General features: G+C 38.8%; 1 protein-coding gene and 1 pseudogene across 1 annotated transcript in view; both read left to right on the forward strand.

The window, feature by feature from the left end:
• SUGCT (succinyl-CoA:glutarate-CoA transferase) overlaps positions 1–18,854 on the forward strand; it is a 917,561-nt gene that overhangs the window by 775,010 nt on the left and 123,697 nt on the right. The window contains exon 12 of the mRNA XM_004708161.2: positions 17,973–18,036. Coding sequence (XP_004708218.1) covers positions 17,973–18,036 — 64 coding nt within the window. The remainder of the gene's footprint in view (positions 1–17,972; positions 18,037–18,854) is intronic.
• On the forward strand, positions 18,721–18,792 carry LOC115868170 (annotated as a pseudogene).

Here is an 18,854-nt window from a genome sequence, read left to right on the forward strand (position 1 = left end):
TTTGAATACTGTATCAGGTGCAAGAAGGGTGTAGTGTGTGGCGCCTGTCATTTTTATGAAGTGATCTTACTGTCGCTTGATTGCCTCCTGAGTTCTCTAGAATAGATGACGGAGAGTAAACAAATGATATTGCTTCCTTATGGCCGAGGGCTGAATAATCTTCACATTGATCTACTGGAGTTCTGCTTTGTGGCTGTTCTGATTTTGTGTGTACTACAACATCATTTCCTCTGTGGTTTTCTGATGCTGGAAATCTTTTCTGGTTAAACTTATACTGTATCGGGAATGATAACTAAGCTTAGCTATATTTGGCATCCATGACTATTAAAAAAGGAATTTCTAAGGAAGCAGATGTTGATGCTTTGGTTCATCCTGTTGTCCTTCATGTTCCTATGAATTTACCAAGGGATCATTTCACTTTATCAAATGAGGAGATGCTGTATTGTAATAATTCCCTAAGGAGATTTTCATTTCAATAACACTGAAACTCACACCCATCAAAGCAATAGAAAGTGAATCCTCAAGAAATATTACTTGCATCTGCATGTACCTGTCCTTTTGCAACACTTAAGCCAGGGATAACAGCTTGTTAATGGCCGTCATTTAGAATATTTAGCATCATCAGTGATTTCTCTCCTCTTAGCTGCGTTGTACCATATCAGGAACACTGGAGTCTTAGCATAGTATGGAGTGGTCTTGGACACTTTGAAACAGCACAGTAAGTATGGAAAGATTGTAGCCACTGCCATCAGATACACAAGTAAGCCAGTTTTTCACTCTATTTATATTATTGTTATTAGCTGCCATGGAGTCAACCTCCTATTCATGTAGATCTAAGAACTATGGACTAGACCTCTGCCCAGTCCTTCACTATCCACAAGTTCATTGTGGACCAGACTGTTATGATCCATAGGGCTTTTATTGGCTGACTGTTGGACTTACATTGACAAACTTTTCTTCCTAATTGGTCTTTGTCTGGAAGCTCTGCCAAAACCTGTTCAACACCATACAACACACAAACCTTAACTGGTTTGTAGGTAAATGTTCATGAGGTATATTTATTCGGAATTAAACCTGGGTCTTGGGCATGGAAGATGAGACATTGTACTGTAGAACCACCAGAACACCTCTGTTTGTATTAGTAAAGCCATTTTATTTTCCCAAACTTGTCTTTGCAGCTAAAAGAAGGAGATCATAACATCCGTTCATTGAGTCTTCATAAGGATAGCATTATTCAGGGTGTGCCAACTGCCCAGTACATAACGGGCAGGTTCCAAGTGAGGGCTATTGTTCTCCACTCACTCTATCCTTTATTTAGCTCCATCTTGGCTTCCACTCTAACCCTGACAATTCACTTAGAAAACTGTTCACTTAAAAGTCTATATACATATTCTATTGTTTGGCAACACTTTACTTTTAACCATGTGACTCTTTCCTCTTCACGCTCCATTGTTATTTTGCTTTCTGAAAGAGTCCAGTGGTTAGCAGTGATCCACAGCCAAGGGATGACTTCCTGATCAACAAATGGATAATACAAAGAAAAAAGTTACTTTACTGTTTTCTCACTGTGATTGGGAATTAGTCGTCAAAGAAAATAGATTGGTTTCTGCTTCTCCAACTGGGCTCATGAATCTTTACTGAGCATCTTCAGTAAGACAGCTTACAAAGGCCTTGGGAAAGAAGGGACTAAACCCAGTCAGAGAGCTGACATGCGTACAACGACCTTATCTTAGCAGAATCAAAACACACAGATTTCCCACAAGGATATTGGAAACTTTTTAAGAACGGAGAAATATTTGGTTCTTACTAGTGAAAACAGTGTACACAATCACCCTGCTGACCACCTCTTGGAATAGTTTCCTTCACAGAACTTTGCAGGCCCGTGTGGCTGGAGGGGAATAATGCTTTCTCAACTTTCATCAACGATTGGACAATTGGTCCTGGGATAATTTAACTAAAGGCCCCCCTGCCAAGGAGGATTGAATTAAAGATGTGAGTCTGTTCTTCTAATATCCTGACTTTAAAGTCCATAAATCACCTTTATATTTCATTGGGCTCTATTGCATTTCTTCTTTTATTTAATAGTGGTTATTTTTCTTATTCCCTGGGACAATTAATCTTGTGACCATTTGAAGCAGCACATTAAGTCTCAAAAATGTAGCTTAAATATGTAACAATGATGTTTGGATGGCTCTGATTTGGACAATAGGGAAATAGATGGCTTGATTAACCATGTTGGTACAAATGTCATTAGGTAACATGCATGCAGGGAACCAGGCATTTGGGCCAGCATGTGCCAAAATTGGCTTAGGATGTGGGCCTTATGGACATGAAACCTGAAAAGAGAACAAAACCCTGAGGCCCACACAATGTGGGAAGTTGACTGTAAGCCTCAGAATAAAACTTAGCCTTTAAAAAGTCAATATATTCAGTGAGTAGACTAGTGAAAAGTAAAACCTTGTCCTGCATATTAAAGAGAGAGGGGGGAGGGGGACAGAGAGAGAGAAGGAATTATGACCTCTCTTGAATTTTTACTTAAGGGAACACTGTAAAGAAAATATCTCCATGAGATATTTTTTAAAGATTTTATTCTGAATTAAGTGAAGGTTTATAGAACCCACCGTCAGTTTTGCATTAAACAATGCATACACATTCTGTTTCAACTCATCCATTACAATCCTCCCTCATCTAGACCTTAAAGTATCCCCAGATATAGAGTTCCTAAGGTAAGGAAGTAATTGAAAACATCTATAAATACTAGGAATATTATAAGTATCATGCAGAACATAAAACTAGTATGTTGAAAGAAATAAAAACTACATCTTTCATTTACCTAAATGAATGAAAAATGATCAAGCATATTTAAAAAAACAAAGACATTCTAAAAATGATCATCAAAATCATTAAAATTGTGAGAATTTCAAGACATTAAATAGTGGACTGGATACAGCTAAAGAGAGAATTTATGATCTGGTTCAAAGATATGAAGAAATTCATCAGAATTAGTTAAGAGTGATGCCTTCGATGGATCAACATAGGTTATACGCTGCTGGTGATTTCCGCTGTCCGTGATGGAGGACCAGGAGGAAGGTGCTTCCCAGACAGAGTGCATTGGGAAGGTGGCTTTAGAAGATCAAGGTGATAAACCTGACTTTAATGGTTTAAACCTTGTCGGTCAATCCTCTCTCTGATGCACGTTAGGCCTGAAATGGTTTTCAACATTTTCTGTGACTTTCCCTCCCCCATATGTTCATATTGGAGTTTATTACAGATGTGTATGTCATTGGGGGTCACCCGCTTTAATTTTTGTTCTATGTTTTCTGCTTTTCAATGTATGAAACCCAGGATTGATGAATTTATAGGTACAGCAAGTAGAATAAGGGTTTCTTGGAAGCTGGGGCTGTTTAATGCTGAAGGGTGGAGGGGTGGGGGTCAAAGGGAGCTGATGTCAAAGAGTTCAAGAAGGAAAAGAATGTTGTGAAACTGTGTGTGGTAGCAATTGTACAACATGTCTTGATTTGATTGAACCATGGAATGATATGATCTCTGTAATAACTCCAAATGAAATTATTTTTTAAAAAAACAAAAACTGGGAGCAAAATTAGAATATTCTCTATGGACATTTCTGTTTATTAATATCATGGTGCTCCTAGATAACAATGTGATAAAAGGAAAAGAAAGGTACAAGGGCTAGAAAGAAAATACAAACTATAATTATTCAGAGATAATATAGTTATTATCATAGAAACTTCAACAGAATATACTGTTACTAAGTTATTAGAATATTTTCCAGATATAATATTAAATATAAAAATCCATGCATTTCTATATGCCTGCAATAAACTTTTATAAAATGAAAAGGACTCTGATCTTAGCAACAAAGATATAAAAACACCTAATGAAAAAGATACAAAGACTTTGTGATAAAAAGATCAAATTTTATCGAAAATAGTTTAAGGAAATTATTAAAATAAGTGTTTGGTGAATAAGCCCAAGATTCTTTTGATGAGCTGACTTTAAAATGTATAGAGACAGCTATCTCTGAAGACATGAGCAGGAGTGAAATACAGCTAATTCTTATAAAAGTAGTCCCTGAATTTTACAGATAGTTAATATGCTTACCAGCTGACTGAAAATATTGGAGGTTTAATCCATGCAGATGTGCCCTTAAAAAAAAAAAAAGAGAGAGACTTAATTATTTATTTATATATAAATCACCTATTGGTAAACCAGGGAGGAAAAACAAAAAAAAGCTTACCAATGTTTATACAGAAGCCATGGAAGAATACACCTGGTACTATGTTCCTAATTGTACATCTTTGCACTAATTTCCATCCAGGCTGTGGTGCCAAAGCTGTTTGCTATAGACTACTGTATTAATCTGGGTACTTTGGACAAACAAATCCACAGCAACTCATGTACAAGAGAACGTTTTATGCAAAGAAAATGTGCATCACGAAAACATCCCAACCCAATGCTGCCCAAGCCCACAAGTCCAACATTAACCCATACCCAACACCAGTCCACAAAGTCCTTCACCTCACAAAACAGGGGCAATAATGCTGACTGCAGGAGGAAAGCTGAGTCAGTGAACGTGTAAGCATCTCAGCACTGGCAAGGGTCTCCACACGGCTGCTCCAGCACCCAGGGCTACATCGGGATAGATCCACGCGGCTTCTCCTTGGGGATGTCTTGTAGGAAATCCATCTTGCAAGCTGAAGCAGGGAACTGCTAAGGCAGCTGCACCCGATGCAACCATCACAAAACAAGAGACCGGAGAACTAGAAAGGCAAGGCTTCACCACCCATTTATCCCTACGCCTTTCAACCAGCACATGTGATTATCGGCCAGGCTGGCACAATTAACTAACTCAACTACTGAGACTTTCGACTCTATCCTTTCAAGGTGCACAACATCCTCCATGGGCCATATCAAAAGGAATCAATGTGGAAGCCCTGTTAACCAGTCCCCTGGAGCAGGTTTAAGGCCCTGACGTATTCCCTTGGACTGAGTGCTGAAGTGCTTTCCTGTGAGAAGCAGCAGATGACTGCTCTCCTATGATTTTAGAGTTAGCGGTCCTTGCACTTTGGTTCAGATCTCTGGTCCAATGGAATGGTGGCCCAAGAATACCATTTACTTATATTTTAATATTCTCCTCACTTCTTTATGACGTGTTAGTCTAGTAGGCAGGATACTGCCTTTGTGATTGTGTATTATTAAAGTTGCCTTTTCACCTACTCCTATTGTAAATGTAAATAGTAGCCAGTCACTAAATAGCTTAATCTATAAAAACCAACAATTCATGTATTGTGGTCAGAAAAACTGGCCTATACTTGTATAATTTCCTTTTATCAAATGTAAACTTTTTACCATTGGGTACATTAATGACACTTTTAATCAAATAACTTTATGACTTGGGCAATGATTCATAATGTTCTCTATCATAAAATGATAATGATATCTCTAAAGTGAACTGAAGATTTGGATAAACTATAGCTATATGAGTGGATTTGGAATTCACACTTATTTCTAGTCACAAAGAAATAACAATTAGTTCTTATAACATGGTCCTACTCAATATTCACCCTCTGAAGAGATCACTGAAGATGTGGGTGCTATGGCAAAGAACGTTGACGAAACCACATGTTTTTCGGCTACCAGAAAGAATAGCATCCGGGTCTTCATGACTTGTCTGCAAACAAACAGCCATTTAAACAAAGCATCAACTAACCACATGGAAAAAACACACAGCAGTCTGCATGTGACCCAAGGATTGCAAATAATAAAATCAAATTCAAAGGAAGGGTTGGTATCAGACCTTAAATTATGAACACCGAATTTGGAGAAGGCTAGGCATAACAATGGAAGCCCCAAATCCATTTGCACAGTCCCCCCAAGAATGAGAAGAATGAGAATTCCAGAACACTTCTTGGTGATCAGGTGGAACTTGTACATGGATCAAGAGGCAGTTCTGCTAATAGACCAAGGGAATACTGCCTGATTTAAAATCGGAAAAATGCGTGACAGGGTTTTATCCTCTCACTATATTTATTCAGTCTGTAAGCTGAACACATAATCCGAGAAACTGGGTTATATAAAGAAGGTGGCATCAGGACTGAGAAAGTAAAAACCAGAGATAAACAACCTTGAAAGTAAAAGGATTCGAGGCACTTGCTGTTGAAGAACCAGGATGGCAGCCTTCAGTATGGATTACAACTCAATGTCCAGCAGACCCAGATGCCCACAACTGGACTAGGAGGTAAAATCATTGTACATGGAGAAAATGTTGAAGGTGGCAAGGATTTTGTCTTTCTTGGACCCGCAATCAATAATTCTGGAAGCAGAAGTCAAGAAATCAAATGGCACGTTGTTGTATTGAGTAAGTCTGTTGCACAGGACCTCATTAGGGTATTAGAAAGCAAGGCTGCTACTCCTGTGCCTCACCCAGGTTATGGTATTTTCAGTTGCCTAATATGTACATGAAAGTTGGACATTGCATAAGGAAGACCAAAGCATAATTTATGCCTTTGAACTTGGAACTGGAGAAGAATATTAAAGGGACAAATAAATCTATCTTGAAAGAAGTATGGCCGAAGTGCTCCTTCTAGGCAAGGTTGGTCTTAAATACTTTGGACATGTTGTCAGGAGAGACCAGTCCTTGGGGAAGGACATTATATTTGGTAAAGTAGAGGGGCAGAGAAAAATAGGAGGGCTTTCAAAGAAACGGATTCGCACAATGGTTGCAGCAATGGGATCAAGCGCAGGAACAATTGTGAAGATGTAGTAGGGCCGGGCAGTGTTTTGTTCTGTTGTGCCTGTTTGCTATAGGTCAGAAGGACCCACATTGACACATGGATGAAGCTAGTGAAGCATGCTGATCATAACCCAGGGATGTATCAGACAGATATCTGATATATTGCTATCAGACAGAGTGTATCGGAAGTCCATTGTGGCAGATGTAGTTAGATTAAAATATAGCACCCTATCATTTGATCTCCCTTTTGACCCATTTTAAAGTGTCAGTTTTTAGTTTTTTCTGTGTTCTCTTTGATTGAGGTTTTTGTTTTTCTCTGTCACTGTTGTTAGGTTTTTGTTTGTTTGGTGTTGGTATTTTTTTCTGGGTATGAAATCTGGGCTAGGTGGATCTGGGGAGTCATTAACTAGCTAATGGTTCCAGGGAGGCCTGGCAGGGACACTGGGGGAAATGGAAGGCTGACAAGAATGAGAACAAGTGTTAGGGCTCCCGGTGGTACACCTCGCTTCTTGCTTCAGAAAGTTGAAAGGATTCACAGGGCAGAAGCACTTTTGTAGGCCCACGTGGCTTTCTTGAGGGAAAAGAAAGGTTCAGTCTCAAAAAGTACACGCTATTTCTGAAAAGCAGGCAGGGCCGCATGGTGAGAGCCATGAGAAACTTCCTGACTGGAGACAGCCTTTTCAGGGGAGTGTGGAAAAGCCTATGGAAGGAATGCCCAAACAGGAGCTCACTCAGAACCTGTGTGTGGCACCAAGAGCAGGAGAGAGGAACACCTGAGCATGCGCACCATCTCACAGGAGAAAGCTCACCCTATGCTTGCAGCAGGCACCTGAACAAGAGAAGGGAGGTAAAAAAGGGAGTGGGGATTGACCATCCTGTGACTGGCTATATCCCCACTGGCTGAGGAAGTGTGGTTGAGGGTATTGGCTGATCTTATTGGCTGAGTTTGGCACACCTGTGTGATGTCATAGTGCTGGTGCCTAACTAAGGTGGGTGTGCCCATGTTGGCTTCCACCTGGGTCTAAGTGGCTTGGGTCTGAGCATGCTCAGTTGTGGATTTTCCCATAGGTGTATAATTAGTTTACCTGATTTCTGTCCAACCCCTTTATTGTGGCAATCCCTATTTCCAACCCCTAATTTTCATTTAGTGCAGGCATTCAGTGGAGCTACCCTCCTGTTTTCCTTCATCTAGCGACTTGTCGCATGAAGAAAATGTTCTGAAATTGATTGTAGTGATGATTACCCAGCTATTTTTAATATGATTATATGTATTATCCATGGAGTATAGCCCAATAAAACTATCCCCACCCAAAACCTATCCTCTATAAACCTGGTGCAACTATGTTCTTTGCTTTTTGTGACAAATTTTACTTTTACAGACATAGTTTTGCCTGAGTGAATGAACATTGTAAATATGTTTGCCTTTGTTTAACTCTCATTATTTACTTAAGCTTTGCTTAGTCATTTAAGTTTTTAATCTGTTTAAGTGAACATTCCGTGTATTTTAGCCTACAAAGCTTTCCTATATATGTATATTTTACTTTTCTCAAAAGTACTCTAAATTCTTTATCACTAGCTAGAGTAATATTATTAGAATTACTGAATGTCCATGGAAGTTACTTATATTTATCTCCCAAGCCAGCGCCTCCAAATGGGGTCATCAAGCTGCCACCTGATTGACAGGCTAAATTCCACCCTTTCACTCTTGTCTGAAATTGACAACAGATTGTGTACCTTATTTCCCCGACAATAAGACAGTGTCATATTAATTTTTGCTCCCAAAGATGTGCTCAGTCTTATTTTCAGGGGATATCTTATTTTTCCATGAAGAAGAATACGGTACACATTTATTGTTGAAGAACAAAAAAAGGAAATTTGTTACCTGTATATGGTACAGTAGTAGTTGTCACCACAAACCAGCATAACCAGACAAACTGAATCCTACAGTATCAAGAGTTTGTTGTTGCTACCATTATTTCCATGTACAACAATCTATGGTACATTTACTCATTTATTCAATGACAGTCATGTCATCATCTTCTGGAAAATCATCATAACAATCCAAACCCTTATTTTTGGGGAGGTCTTATTTTGGGGGGATGCCTTATATTTCAGCAAGAGGCAAAACTGTAAGTAGGTCTTATTTTGGGGGACTGTCTTACTTTTGGGGAAACAGGGTAATTACTACAAATAGATTTTGAGCTTGGACTTAATTGTAAACTCTAATCTAAGAACTTTTTTTTTTATGTGCCCCTGCTCTACATATCCCCTCATGAAGTGATCACTGAAGATTTGGATGCTATAGCAGAGTAGTGAAGACATTAGATAGTTGCTTGTAGTTGCTACATTTCAGCTTACATGTAGTTTGCTGTCTTAAAGGCTCGTGTTAATACAATCAGCCGTCTAAGTGAAATTTCAGCTCAGGTAACAGGAAAGAAACACATCAGCCTATATAATTCAAGGATTGTTAATAAAAAAAATCCATGATTAGAGGAAGGAATTATATTAAAGCTTAAATTCTGAGCACTGGGTTTTGCAGAAGTTATAGATGGCAGTGAAAGCCCAATATCCATTTACAGCATCCCCACATGGATTAAGTCTCCATTGAACTCCCTCTGACAATTGTGAACAGTCTTGCTTTCAGATAGAGTACATGAGAAAATGGATAACGTCCACCCCTCTGACCAGACCAAGGAGGGGCAGTCTCCCTTAGGGTGTTTCCTTGGTGGAAATCACTGTACTTGGAGTTGTATGGTCAAAGTCATGCCCTGACTGCCTTTAGGAGGACTCTGGACCATTGAAAGTGCCTCTGTGTAACATAATGTACATGTCCAAATCATGACCCTGATCCCACTTTGGGAGTCCCACTGGCAACTATGATGTTTTGATCTGCCAACAATGATCTGTAACATGTTTCTTTGAGTTTCCATGTCCTTTATAAAGTTCTGTGTCTCAGCAAATCCTTTGACTCCATTATGGCCTCAGACTAGTGACCTCCTTCATCTGGATGACATGTCTCTGTAGTTGTCTTTTCCTAGTCCCATTTAAGACTAGATACATTTTCTGTTTAAAAGGGTAGAAAAATAAAAATGAGGAAGAATGCACTTCTTAGAACAATCAGTTATTTCAGATGATAAGTGCATTTACTTAAGAACAAAATCAGAACAATTAAGAAAAATAGAGGAATGGAGCCAGAAAATAGTGTGGGAATTACAATAAATGAAATGAAATGGAAAAAAAAAGATGTGTATCAATTATTGAAAGTAAGACTGATTTTCTCTGTAAAACTTTACCTGATTCACAATAAAAACTGTTTAAACATTTTTTAATGCATCATGATTCTACTCTGACACAGTGTCACCACAAGTTGATATTGATTCAAATTCGACTGGTTTACAGATTATTATAAAGCTATCGTGATTTAAAGTGATGCTAACAAAGGGGTAGACAAATGAACTCACACAATACTACTAAGAGGCCGGAAACAATTCCGTAGACACATGGAAACGCAAAAGAGTAGATGTTGCAGATTTAGTGAAAAAGGAGGTAGTACTGCTCAAAAATACTTTGGCAAAATGAAAGCTGCACTCTCACATTTTACACAAAAATCAACTCCAGTATTTATAAAACCAAAATAGGGGGGACTAGAGTTTTAAAAGAAAAATAAAACTATTTGTTTCCCAAAAGGTTTACAGCCACAGAAACCCTACATAGGGTTTCCATGAGTCAGAACTGACTTGATGGCAGTGGGTAGAAAAATGAAAAGATGGAACGTTTTTGAAAATAAAACTTTTTATTTTGAGATAATTGTAGCTTCATATGTAAGAATAATAGAATCATGTACTTTTTACTCAGTTTACCCAATATCAACATCATTATAGTACAATATCTTAATAAAGATTTAAAAAATCCATACTGTCAAGATACAGAACTGCTCCATCACCACAAGGATCCCTCTGGCTGCCTTCCTGTACTCATCCAAATCTCCCTCCCTTCCTTCCACTTCTATTGCTTTCTAACCTCTGGGGACCACTTATAATTTTGTCATTTCAAGAATGAATGTAAATTAAATCATATAATATGTAACCTTTAGGAATTGACTTTTTTTTTGCTAAGAATAATTCTCTCAAGATTAATCCAAGTTGTCCCATAGTCATTTGAGATAGCGGACAGCCTCAGGAAAGACTGCCGTTTTGGAAACCCTATGTCCCATAGGATTGCTGTGAGTCAAGTTAGACACTACAGCGATGAGTCTCATTTGTCCTTTTTGTATCCTCTGTGGTGAAATACCTGTTCATCAATTTTTCCAGTTTTCTAATTAGAATGGTTTAAATGTTATTAAAGCTTCATTTTATTTTTAAATACATTCTGGGTTAGAATTTTTTGTCAGATATGACTTCCCTCCAGTCAATAGTTTGTCTTTTCATTCTCATGATACTTGGCAGAGCAAACGTTTTTTATCCCGATGATGTACAATTTATCAAATTTTCCTGGTAGACTACAAAAGTGTGTACATTTAGCATTTTAAATATTTTGATAATGCTCTATTTTTAAACTTAAGTTGGGTGTTAAGAATCTTTAAATTGTATATATATGTATATGCACACATATACCTATGGGTAGATATGCTATAATGTTCCTTATATAATTTTATAATAATGTTATGCTATATAATATAATAACTATATGCTATTATGTTCCTTTAGATAACTATATGTCATTGTGTTAGACCAGGTTGACTAGAGAAACAAATCCAGGGACATTCATATATGTGTAAAGGAGAGCTTCATATTAAAGAGTAATTCTATGTTAAGAAAACATCCCAGTCCAGTCTGATCAAGTCCATAAGTCTGATATTAGCCCATATGTCCAATACCAGCCTATAAATCCCTCTTCATATTCATGCAAGACATGCAATGATGCCGGATGCAGGAAGATCACAGGCCAGTGGGTTGAAAGTCTTGTGGATCCAGTGGTGGTGGAAGCATCTCAGTGCTGGCAGGGCCCTCCATCTGGCTCCTCCAGCTTCAGAGCTCTGGCTGCCATCATCAAGTGGCTTGTCAACAGGAATGTCAAGCAGAGAGAGTGTGGGTCCTGCCTCCAAGAAGGAAGACAAAAGTTCCCAGAATCCTCAGGAGAAGGCCATACCCACACAGAGGCATTATTGGCTATGACCTGATTGACAGGCTAGATTCTACTCCTTCCTCAATGTGATAGGAGATTATGTAACTGCTACAGTCATCTTTTTTTTAAATAAAGAGAAAAAGGTTATGGTATATACATTACTATCACAATAAAGTTTAGTTACAATAACTATCTCAAAACAATTAACAAAAACAAAAATGAGAGTATCATCTTCAGGACTATGATCTTTAATCACCCATCAGGTCTGGTGGGGAACTCACTCTGGTGGTAGAATAATACACTCTTTCAGATCACAAGGGCAGCATTGACACTAGAAGTAGGTTCCGAGGATTAAGAAAGATGGAGGAAAGGAAATCCAAAACACAGGTTGAAAGTAGAATAAATTATGATACATTGAGGGAATTGGAATGGATTAGCTGCAACTGAACTGTATAGGAACCGTTGAATGTAAAACTGCTGATCTGTAAGTTTTTACCCAATTCACAGTAAACATCTTTAAAATTGAGCTCCATTATCTAAGTGAAGTCAAGGACTAGCATGTTATTTTCAAGAGTTTATGTTGCTCTTACATTATTTTGTGGTCACAGTTTTCAGAAACATTTAGCTAAGTTTTACTCTGTTGGTTGTAAATTATATCTTGAGTTATACACACTTTACATTTTATTCCAAGTTTTCTTTCATAGAATGCTAGAGGAATTACACTAAGAGTAAAACGCAAAATATAATAAATGAGATTAATCCAACTGGGGTTTTTTTTGTAATATACAAGGGAGCCTCAAAAATTCATGGATAAATCGATTTAATAGTTAATGGAATTATTTCACAAACATTTTGAAGGTCGCTACAATTATTTCATATTATGGAAATGGTTTCTGAGTTTTCCTAGTGATGTTATGATTACTGGCTGCAAGTTTGGTAGCTTTACATTAGATACATAATGCTGGTATCTATTGTTTCAGTCCTTTTCTCTTATTTCCATTGCTCAGCCCTTTAACTTTTCTTGACTACTAGTGGCCATGGTCCTTGCACAGCTTCTCAGCCCATTCCTAGATGCATGCTTTATCTATGCTGGATTCAAGGACAGCTAGGAACTGATTTAAGGAACTGATGGAATTGCAAGATAATCCTGGAACTTTATTAACTCCATTCCTAAAAAGGAATATATTTTAGGAAATCTGTTAAAACAACTTCAAATCTACAGAAACGTAGTGCTTTATTACAAACTTCAAACGTAGAGCATACTCCCCCTATAAAATAATTAAACCAAAAGCAGTAAAGATGCCTACAGACAAAGCAGCCAGCTGTTATTTCAACGGATTCAATTTAATTCAACGCACTCAGTAAACATTTATTGAGGATGTGGGAGATAGTGTTTAAGGTACTGGGAATGTGGCAGGAAATGAAGTAATTATTAGTATTAATTCTTGTGATCAATCACTACTGTCAATACACTTCTGGTATTAATATTGTTAATATACACATTTTTTGTTGCCTGTATGAATGATCCCAACAGTCTCCCAGCCAAGTACTTGTGAAGTGAGAGTTCAAAACGAGTCTTTCAGGGATGAAAACAATAGTCATTTAATTTGAATGTACTCTCTTTCAAGCCCTGGGCCCTGCACTTAGCACTCATTACTTCACTTAATCCTTACAAACTCTTATTATCCTCTTTTTATTTTGGATGGTTCTGGGGGTCACTTAGATGAAATGCCTAGTTCCAAAGTCACCTGCTGGGTCTGCCCCTTCAAACTTGGCTGGTCACTACTTTGCTGGGCTTGGGGAAAACCCTTCCTCTTTTCATAGACTTTCTCCATGGGTGCCAAAATATCTTTGGCTATCACCAAGGGAGCTGTTCAGTTTATGAACTAATTGGGCCACATGGTGCCAAGTAATCATGTTGCCTGGTTTTCTTTCCCCCTTGAATCAACTCATTCATTTTAAGAATTGACCACATCAAATTGTTATGTTAATGGTAAATTGAATTATTATTGTCCATTCTTTTTCTTCTCTTCATTTGGTAGATCTCCATCTGCCAGGAACATGACTAAGAGCTTAGAGTCAGATACATCTGCATTTTAATCCCAAATTTACCCGGTTATTCATTTTATCACCTTAGGCAACTACTTAACCTCTTTAGGCATTGGTGACCTTCTCTGTGGAAATGCAGATAACAATAGTTTCTATCTATGGGGGTTAATGAAAAGATTATGATGCAACCCATTTGCTTCTAACACAATAGCTTAAGGAATTTTGCTAAGCAATAGACATTTATACTAACATCAATAATTATTAATATCAGTGTTAGTATTTTGTTTTACTATCCAATTTTCTATGACATTCACTGACCTCCTTGGCATACACACTTTTGATAGGCAGAGTTACTTGCTCGCTCATCATTATATATTATTCCTTCAATATGGAACTGCACTCTGTTATAAACATGATCTCAGGTCTCTGATTCCCTATGCATTTAATATAAGAACATGGAAGGCAAATTCATTCACCTTTTTATTGCCAACCCCCTTCACTGTGCCTAGCCTATAGGTATCATATGGTGTTTATTGATTTGAATGAATCCATCATATCTCTAGTCACATTAAGTGGAAATGTCGGCATCTTTTGTACTTGTTTGCTATGTAATTGGTAGTATTACATTGATTTTGGTATTTGTACAAGCAATTGGGAGCTCCTTGGTGCACATACAACCAATGTCCTTAGCTGGAGGTTTGAATCTACTTAGAGGTGACTTCAAAGATAGATCTGGTGATCTCCTTCCCAAACTCAGCCACTGAAAACCTTATGGTGCACCATTTTGCTTGGATACACATGAGGTCAGTATGACTCACAATCAACTTGACGATAACTAGTTTCACTGATTCATTACGACAGGGATGAATTATTTTATGCCAGGTAATACCAGCTTCTTTTTTTTAAAGTGTATTTACTTAGAAGCATTCAGAATGTCAACAACGCAGCAACATTTTGTTGTTGTTTTACTCCTATAAGCTGCATCAAAGACAATTGAAGATGAAAAACAAAACAAAACAAACCACTGCCATTTCCATAGATAATTAATTTGTGCTGTGTACCAACCCGAACCTGCTTTTCATTTCCATGCCAATCTACAACCCCCACACTGCATTTCAACGTGCCCTGCTCCTTCTACTCGCAATGCAAAAGTCTTTGCTAACTAAACAGAAAGTATCAGTTTTCAGTGTACTTTCGTGCGGGTCTTACTCGTGCTAGATCACAGACTTTTGCCATTTCTGCTGTTAAGATTATTAATAAGGATTCTCTTGTTTTCCCTTCAACTTACTTCCTCCATCACTTTAAGGTATACATTTTACCACCCCCCACCCCCCATCATTAATGCATTTCCATTTGTCTCTGCCATTAGGCTGTCAATCTGTAAAATTCTTGAGGAAGAAAGAGAGACCTTACTTTTAAATAGGCCTGCTTCTTTGCTAGAGAGGTTGGTGCACTGTCTGCAATGCTATTTTTGTCAAGAATCTGCTTTTGAAATTTCAAGAAGTGAAATTTAAGAGAGCTACTCACCGGTGAAAGATAAAACCATGAAAGAAGGGAACATGAGTAAAAGAGGGACAAAAACAACAAACCCCCAAAGCATTCCCAAATGAATAAAAAAAGAATCAGGAAATGACATGAAGGGCCTCTGCCTTGCTTTCATGGTGATTCAATGTGCAGCCAAGAACCTCTGGATGCCGAGACTGAGGTGTCGAGGCATGCCATTTTCCTTGAGGGAAAGGAGTCGTTGAAGGTCTCTGAAGATCAGAATCAAGAACGCTGGGGGTATAGTGGTGATACAATTGCCCTGCTAGCCCAAACGTCAGCAGTTTGAAACCAGCAGCTACTCCGTGGAAGAAAGATGAGACTTTATGCTTCCGTAAAGAGTTATCTCTGGGAACCTCACAGGGACAGGGCTAGTTCTCCCCTGTCTTATAAGGTCCCTGTGAGTTGGAATCAACCTAATGGCAACGAGTCTGGTGTTTGGTTGGAAGATCGGAACCACTGCCCATTATGAATGGTCAGAAAATGCAGCACTGTTAGTCTGAATTTCTAGGTTAAAGGGAATCAAGATGTGGTGTTGTCACTGGATGAGGAGAGGAAAAGGGAACATCCAGAAACCTTATCTGGAGATGTTATTCAAGTGCAGTTAAGCAGCACTGCTCTGTTTCCAGTGAAATGAGGTTGAGACAAATGACTAAATGGCCACAGGACAGTTATGTCAGGATTCAGACAGACTTCCTGGGTTCTGAGGGCTTTGCCTATGTTACTAAGCACAACAAGGCTTGCCCCACAACGGGGGCTGCAGAATTTTCCAAGATTCTGAGTCATTTGGCAGGGTTTCCAGCGACAGCAGCTTTGATGATTCTCTGGGAGAATCCGACCTGAGTCATGGAGAAAACCTATGGAACTTTTATTCACTTTGGCCTTCACGTAAAAGGACGAGCAGCGCCCACGCAGGGGATACGTGGGCTCGTCCTGAAGATCAGCGTACTTGGGCTGGCCCGTTTGCTTCATGACTGAAAGAATGCTCCAGAATATGACAATTTGCCGTTCAATTTCTTTGATGAACATAGGCTGATTCTGTATTTCTGCTAAGTGCTGAACTATTTGAGATGCAAAGGGGTAATTGAAAAGAATAGGTAACAGAGTCTCATATTGGAAATATTATCTATCAGTGGAAGCAAGGGCAAAGGAGGGATACTCTTCAAACTGCTTCCATGAAAAATTTCAATCAACTGCTCGCTTTCTCTCACAAAACTCTGACACATGTCCCTTGACCTTTATCAAGTACCCTTTCATGTTTGACACTTAACGTTTGCTACATGATTAAAATTCAGCGTTAATTAATTCCAACACCATCAGTTCAGTTATATTTAGCTAAGAACACTCACTTTTGTCTTTTGTGAGTAGCACTGCAGGGTTATTACAAAGAGGTAGTCAGGAGGGCAACAGAGATACGAGAAGAGAAGAATGATTCAGTGTGCAGATAATTGTTTCGAGGGAAATGTAGCTCGGTACTTTTGTTCCTGTCCTTAGTAGTACTGAGATTTAGCACCTCCCGTTGGCACTTAGCACCCCCCACCCCACCTCCACACTGGGGGAGGCTCTGGTGGGTGGGGGCTGAGAACGAGCCGCACCAGAGTTGAATTACAGCACAATTCCAACACTGGCAAGCATTTTCTCTGGCCAGCTCTGGGGTACAAAGTTTGTGATCCTAAATGAGAGCCAAGATGTTTCTAGAAAGGCTCTCCACACAGTGTGACAAAGCAACATGCTGGTTTAAAGAGCATCACCCCCCCAATGGTGACTGTTCCCAAACAGTGAAAGGGAGTGTATTTAAGCATAGCAGGGATAAAGTTCTAACCTCAAAAGACACCCATGAGGTTGTCTTGTTGATTGCTTCCTCCATAATGTGACGAATAGAAATGGATGAAATCCAAGACATTTGATTCTTTCCTTTAATAGAAGTGATAGGCACTCACTTTAAGTAAATGTACAATTTTACTGGCTTCTTTATACCATGCCCCCTTTCCTCTGTGAATAGATTATGATAAAAATGTAGACCACCTGTACACTTTTATGGCCGTGCTGCTCTCTAAAAGCAGTCTTGGTGCCAGGCACCCGTTTAGGCCTTACCTGGGCCTGCTTTGCGGTCCCTGGGAGCAGGCTGTGCTCAAGTGCCTGTCACACAGCCTGGGCTGTGTATACTTCCCAGGCTCAAGGACAGAATGCTCCCCGCTTGGTTTTTTCTGCATTGCCATTCGATTCCCATGTCCTTCTAGGAGGTAATGCAGGGAGACGTCGAAAGGTTTTGCTTTATTTCTTTGACATTCGTTAATGATCATTGATCAACTGACATTATAAGCCTCCAGTTTGACATTATTTTTGGCTTAATTATTTAAATTGAAATAAGAAAAAGTGAACATGTCTGTGTTTCACAGTATCCTCAATCAATGTGAATGGAGTAGGAAGTTGTCTGGAAATTTTGAGTTTACAGGTCATTTCTTTTTATAAAGGATCTTCCTCTCTGTGTTTACATTTCTAGGTATTACACAATGGCCTGGTTATGGAGATGGACCATCCAACTGTGGGGAAGATAGCAGTGCCAGGTTTGAACATTTTGGTTATTTTCTTTATCGCCTTCTTTGTGAATTGGAACACATGTGAATCCCCCCGCAGGGACCTGGCGATCCCTAAACAACTTGTGGAGCCATGTCCACTCCTTTTGGATCAGAGGTTCCAATCCCAAGAAGGAGTGCTGAGTCAATGGAATTGTGACTTCCCTTTAATGAGTGTCTGATTGTCTCAGTGACAGAAACACATAACTGTTGGTTAATTTCCCAAATGCGCATAACATAATTGTCAATAGTTTGTTAATATTGATATTAAATACTGTCAGGTCAATTTCAACTTATCAAGACACTGTTTACCAAAGAACAAAACAGCTTGGGCCTTCGTAATTGTGATCATAGTTTAGCCTATTCTTGCAGCCACTGGGTCAATCCATCATGTTGACGGTCTTCCTCCTCTTCCTTTACACTCTGCTTTAGCAAGCATAATATTCGTTTCCGGGGACTTGTCGTTGATGATAACGTGTCCAAAGAATGTGGGATGAAGGGAGAATTCTGGTTGTACTTCTTTCAAGATAGATTTGCTTGTTCTCCTGACAGTCCATGGCACTTTCCATATTCTTTGCCAGCACCATAGTTCCAAGGCAACAAACTCTTTTGTGGTCTTCTATATTCAGTGTCCAACTTTCACTTGCATATGAGGTGATTGGAAATACCCAGACTTAGTGTTACAGCTCTTTTAGAATTTGTCTAGCAGGTTTTCTGTTGTGTTTTTTTCCCCTAGAAAACACCCCCACACCAGTTTAAAAAAAACACCAAGATTTAGGTCAGAAGCAACTGTCCTCAAACTGACATTT

This window comes from Echinops telfairi, unplaced genomic scaffold (genome assembly GCF_000313985.2).
Source record: "Echinops telfairi isolate 266 unplaced genomic scaffold, ASM31398v2 ScPeMD7_7;HRSCAF=31, whole genome shotgun sequence".
Taxonomy (NCBI): Eukaryota; Metazoa; Chordata; class Mammalia; order Afrosoricida; family Tenrecidae; genus Echinops; species Echinops telfairi.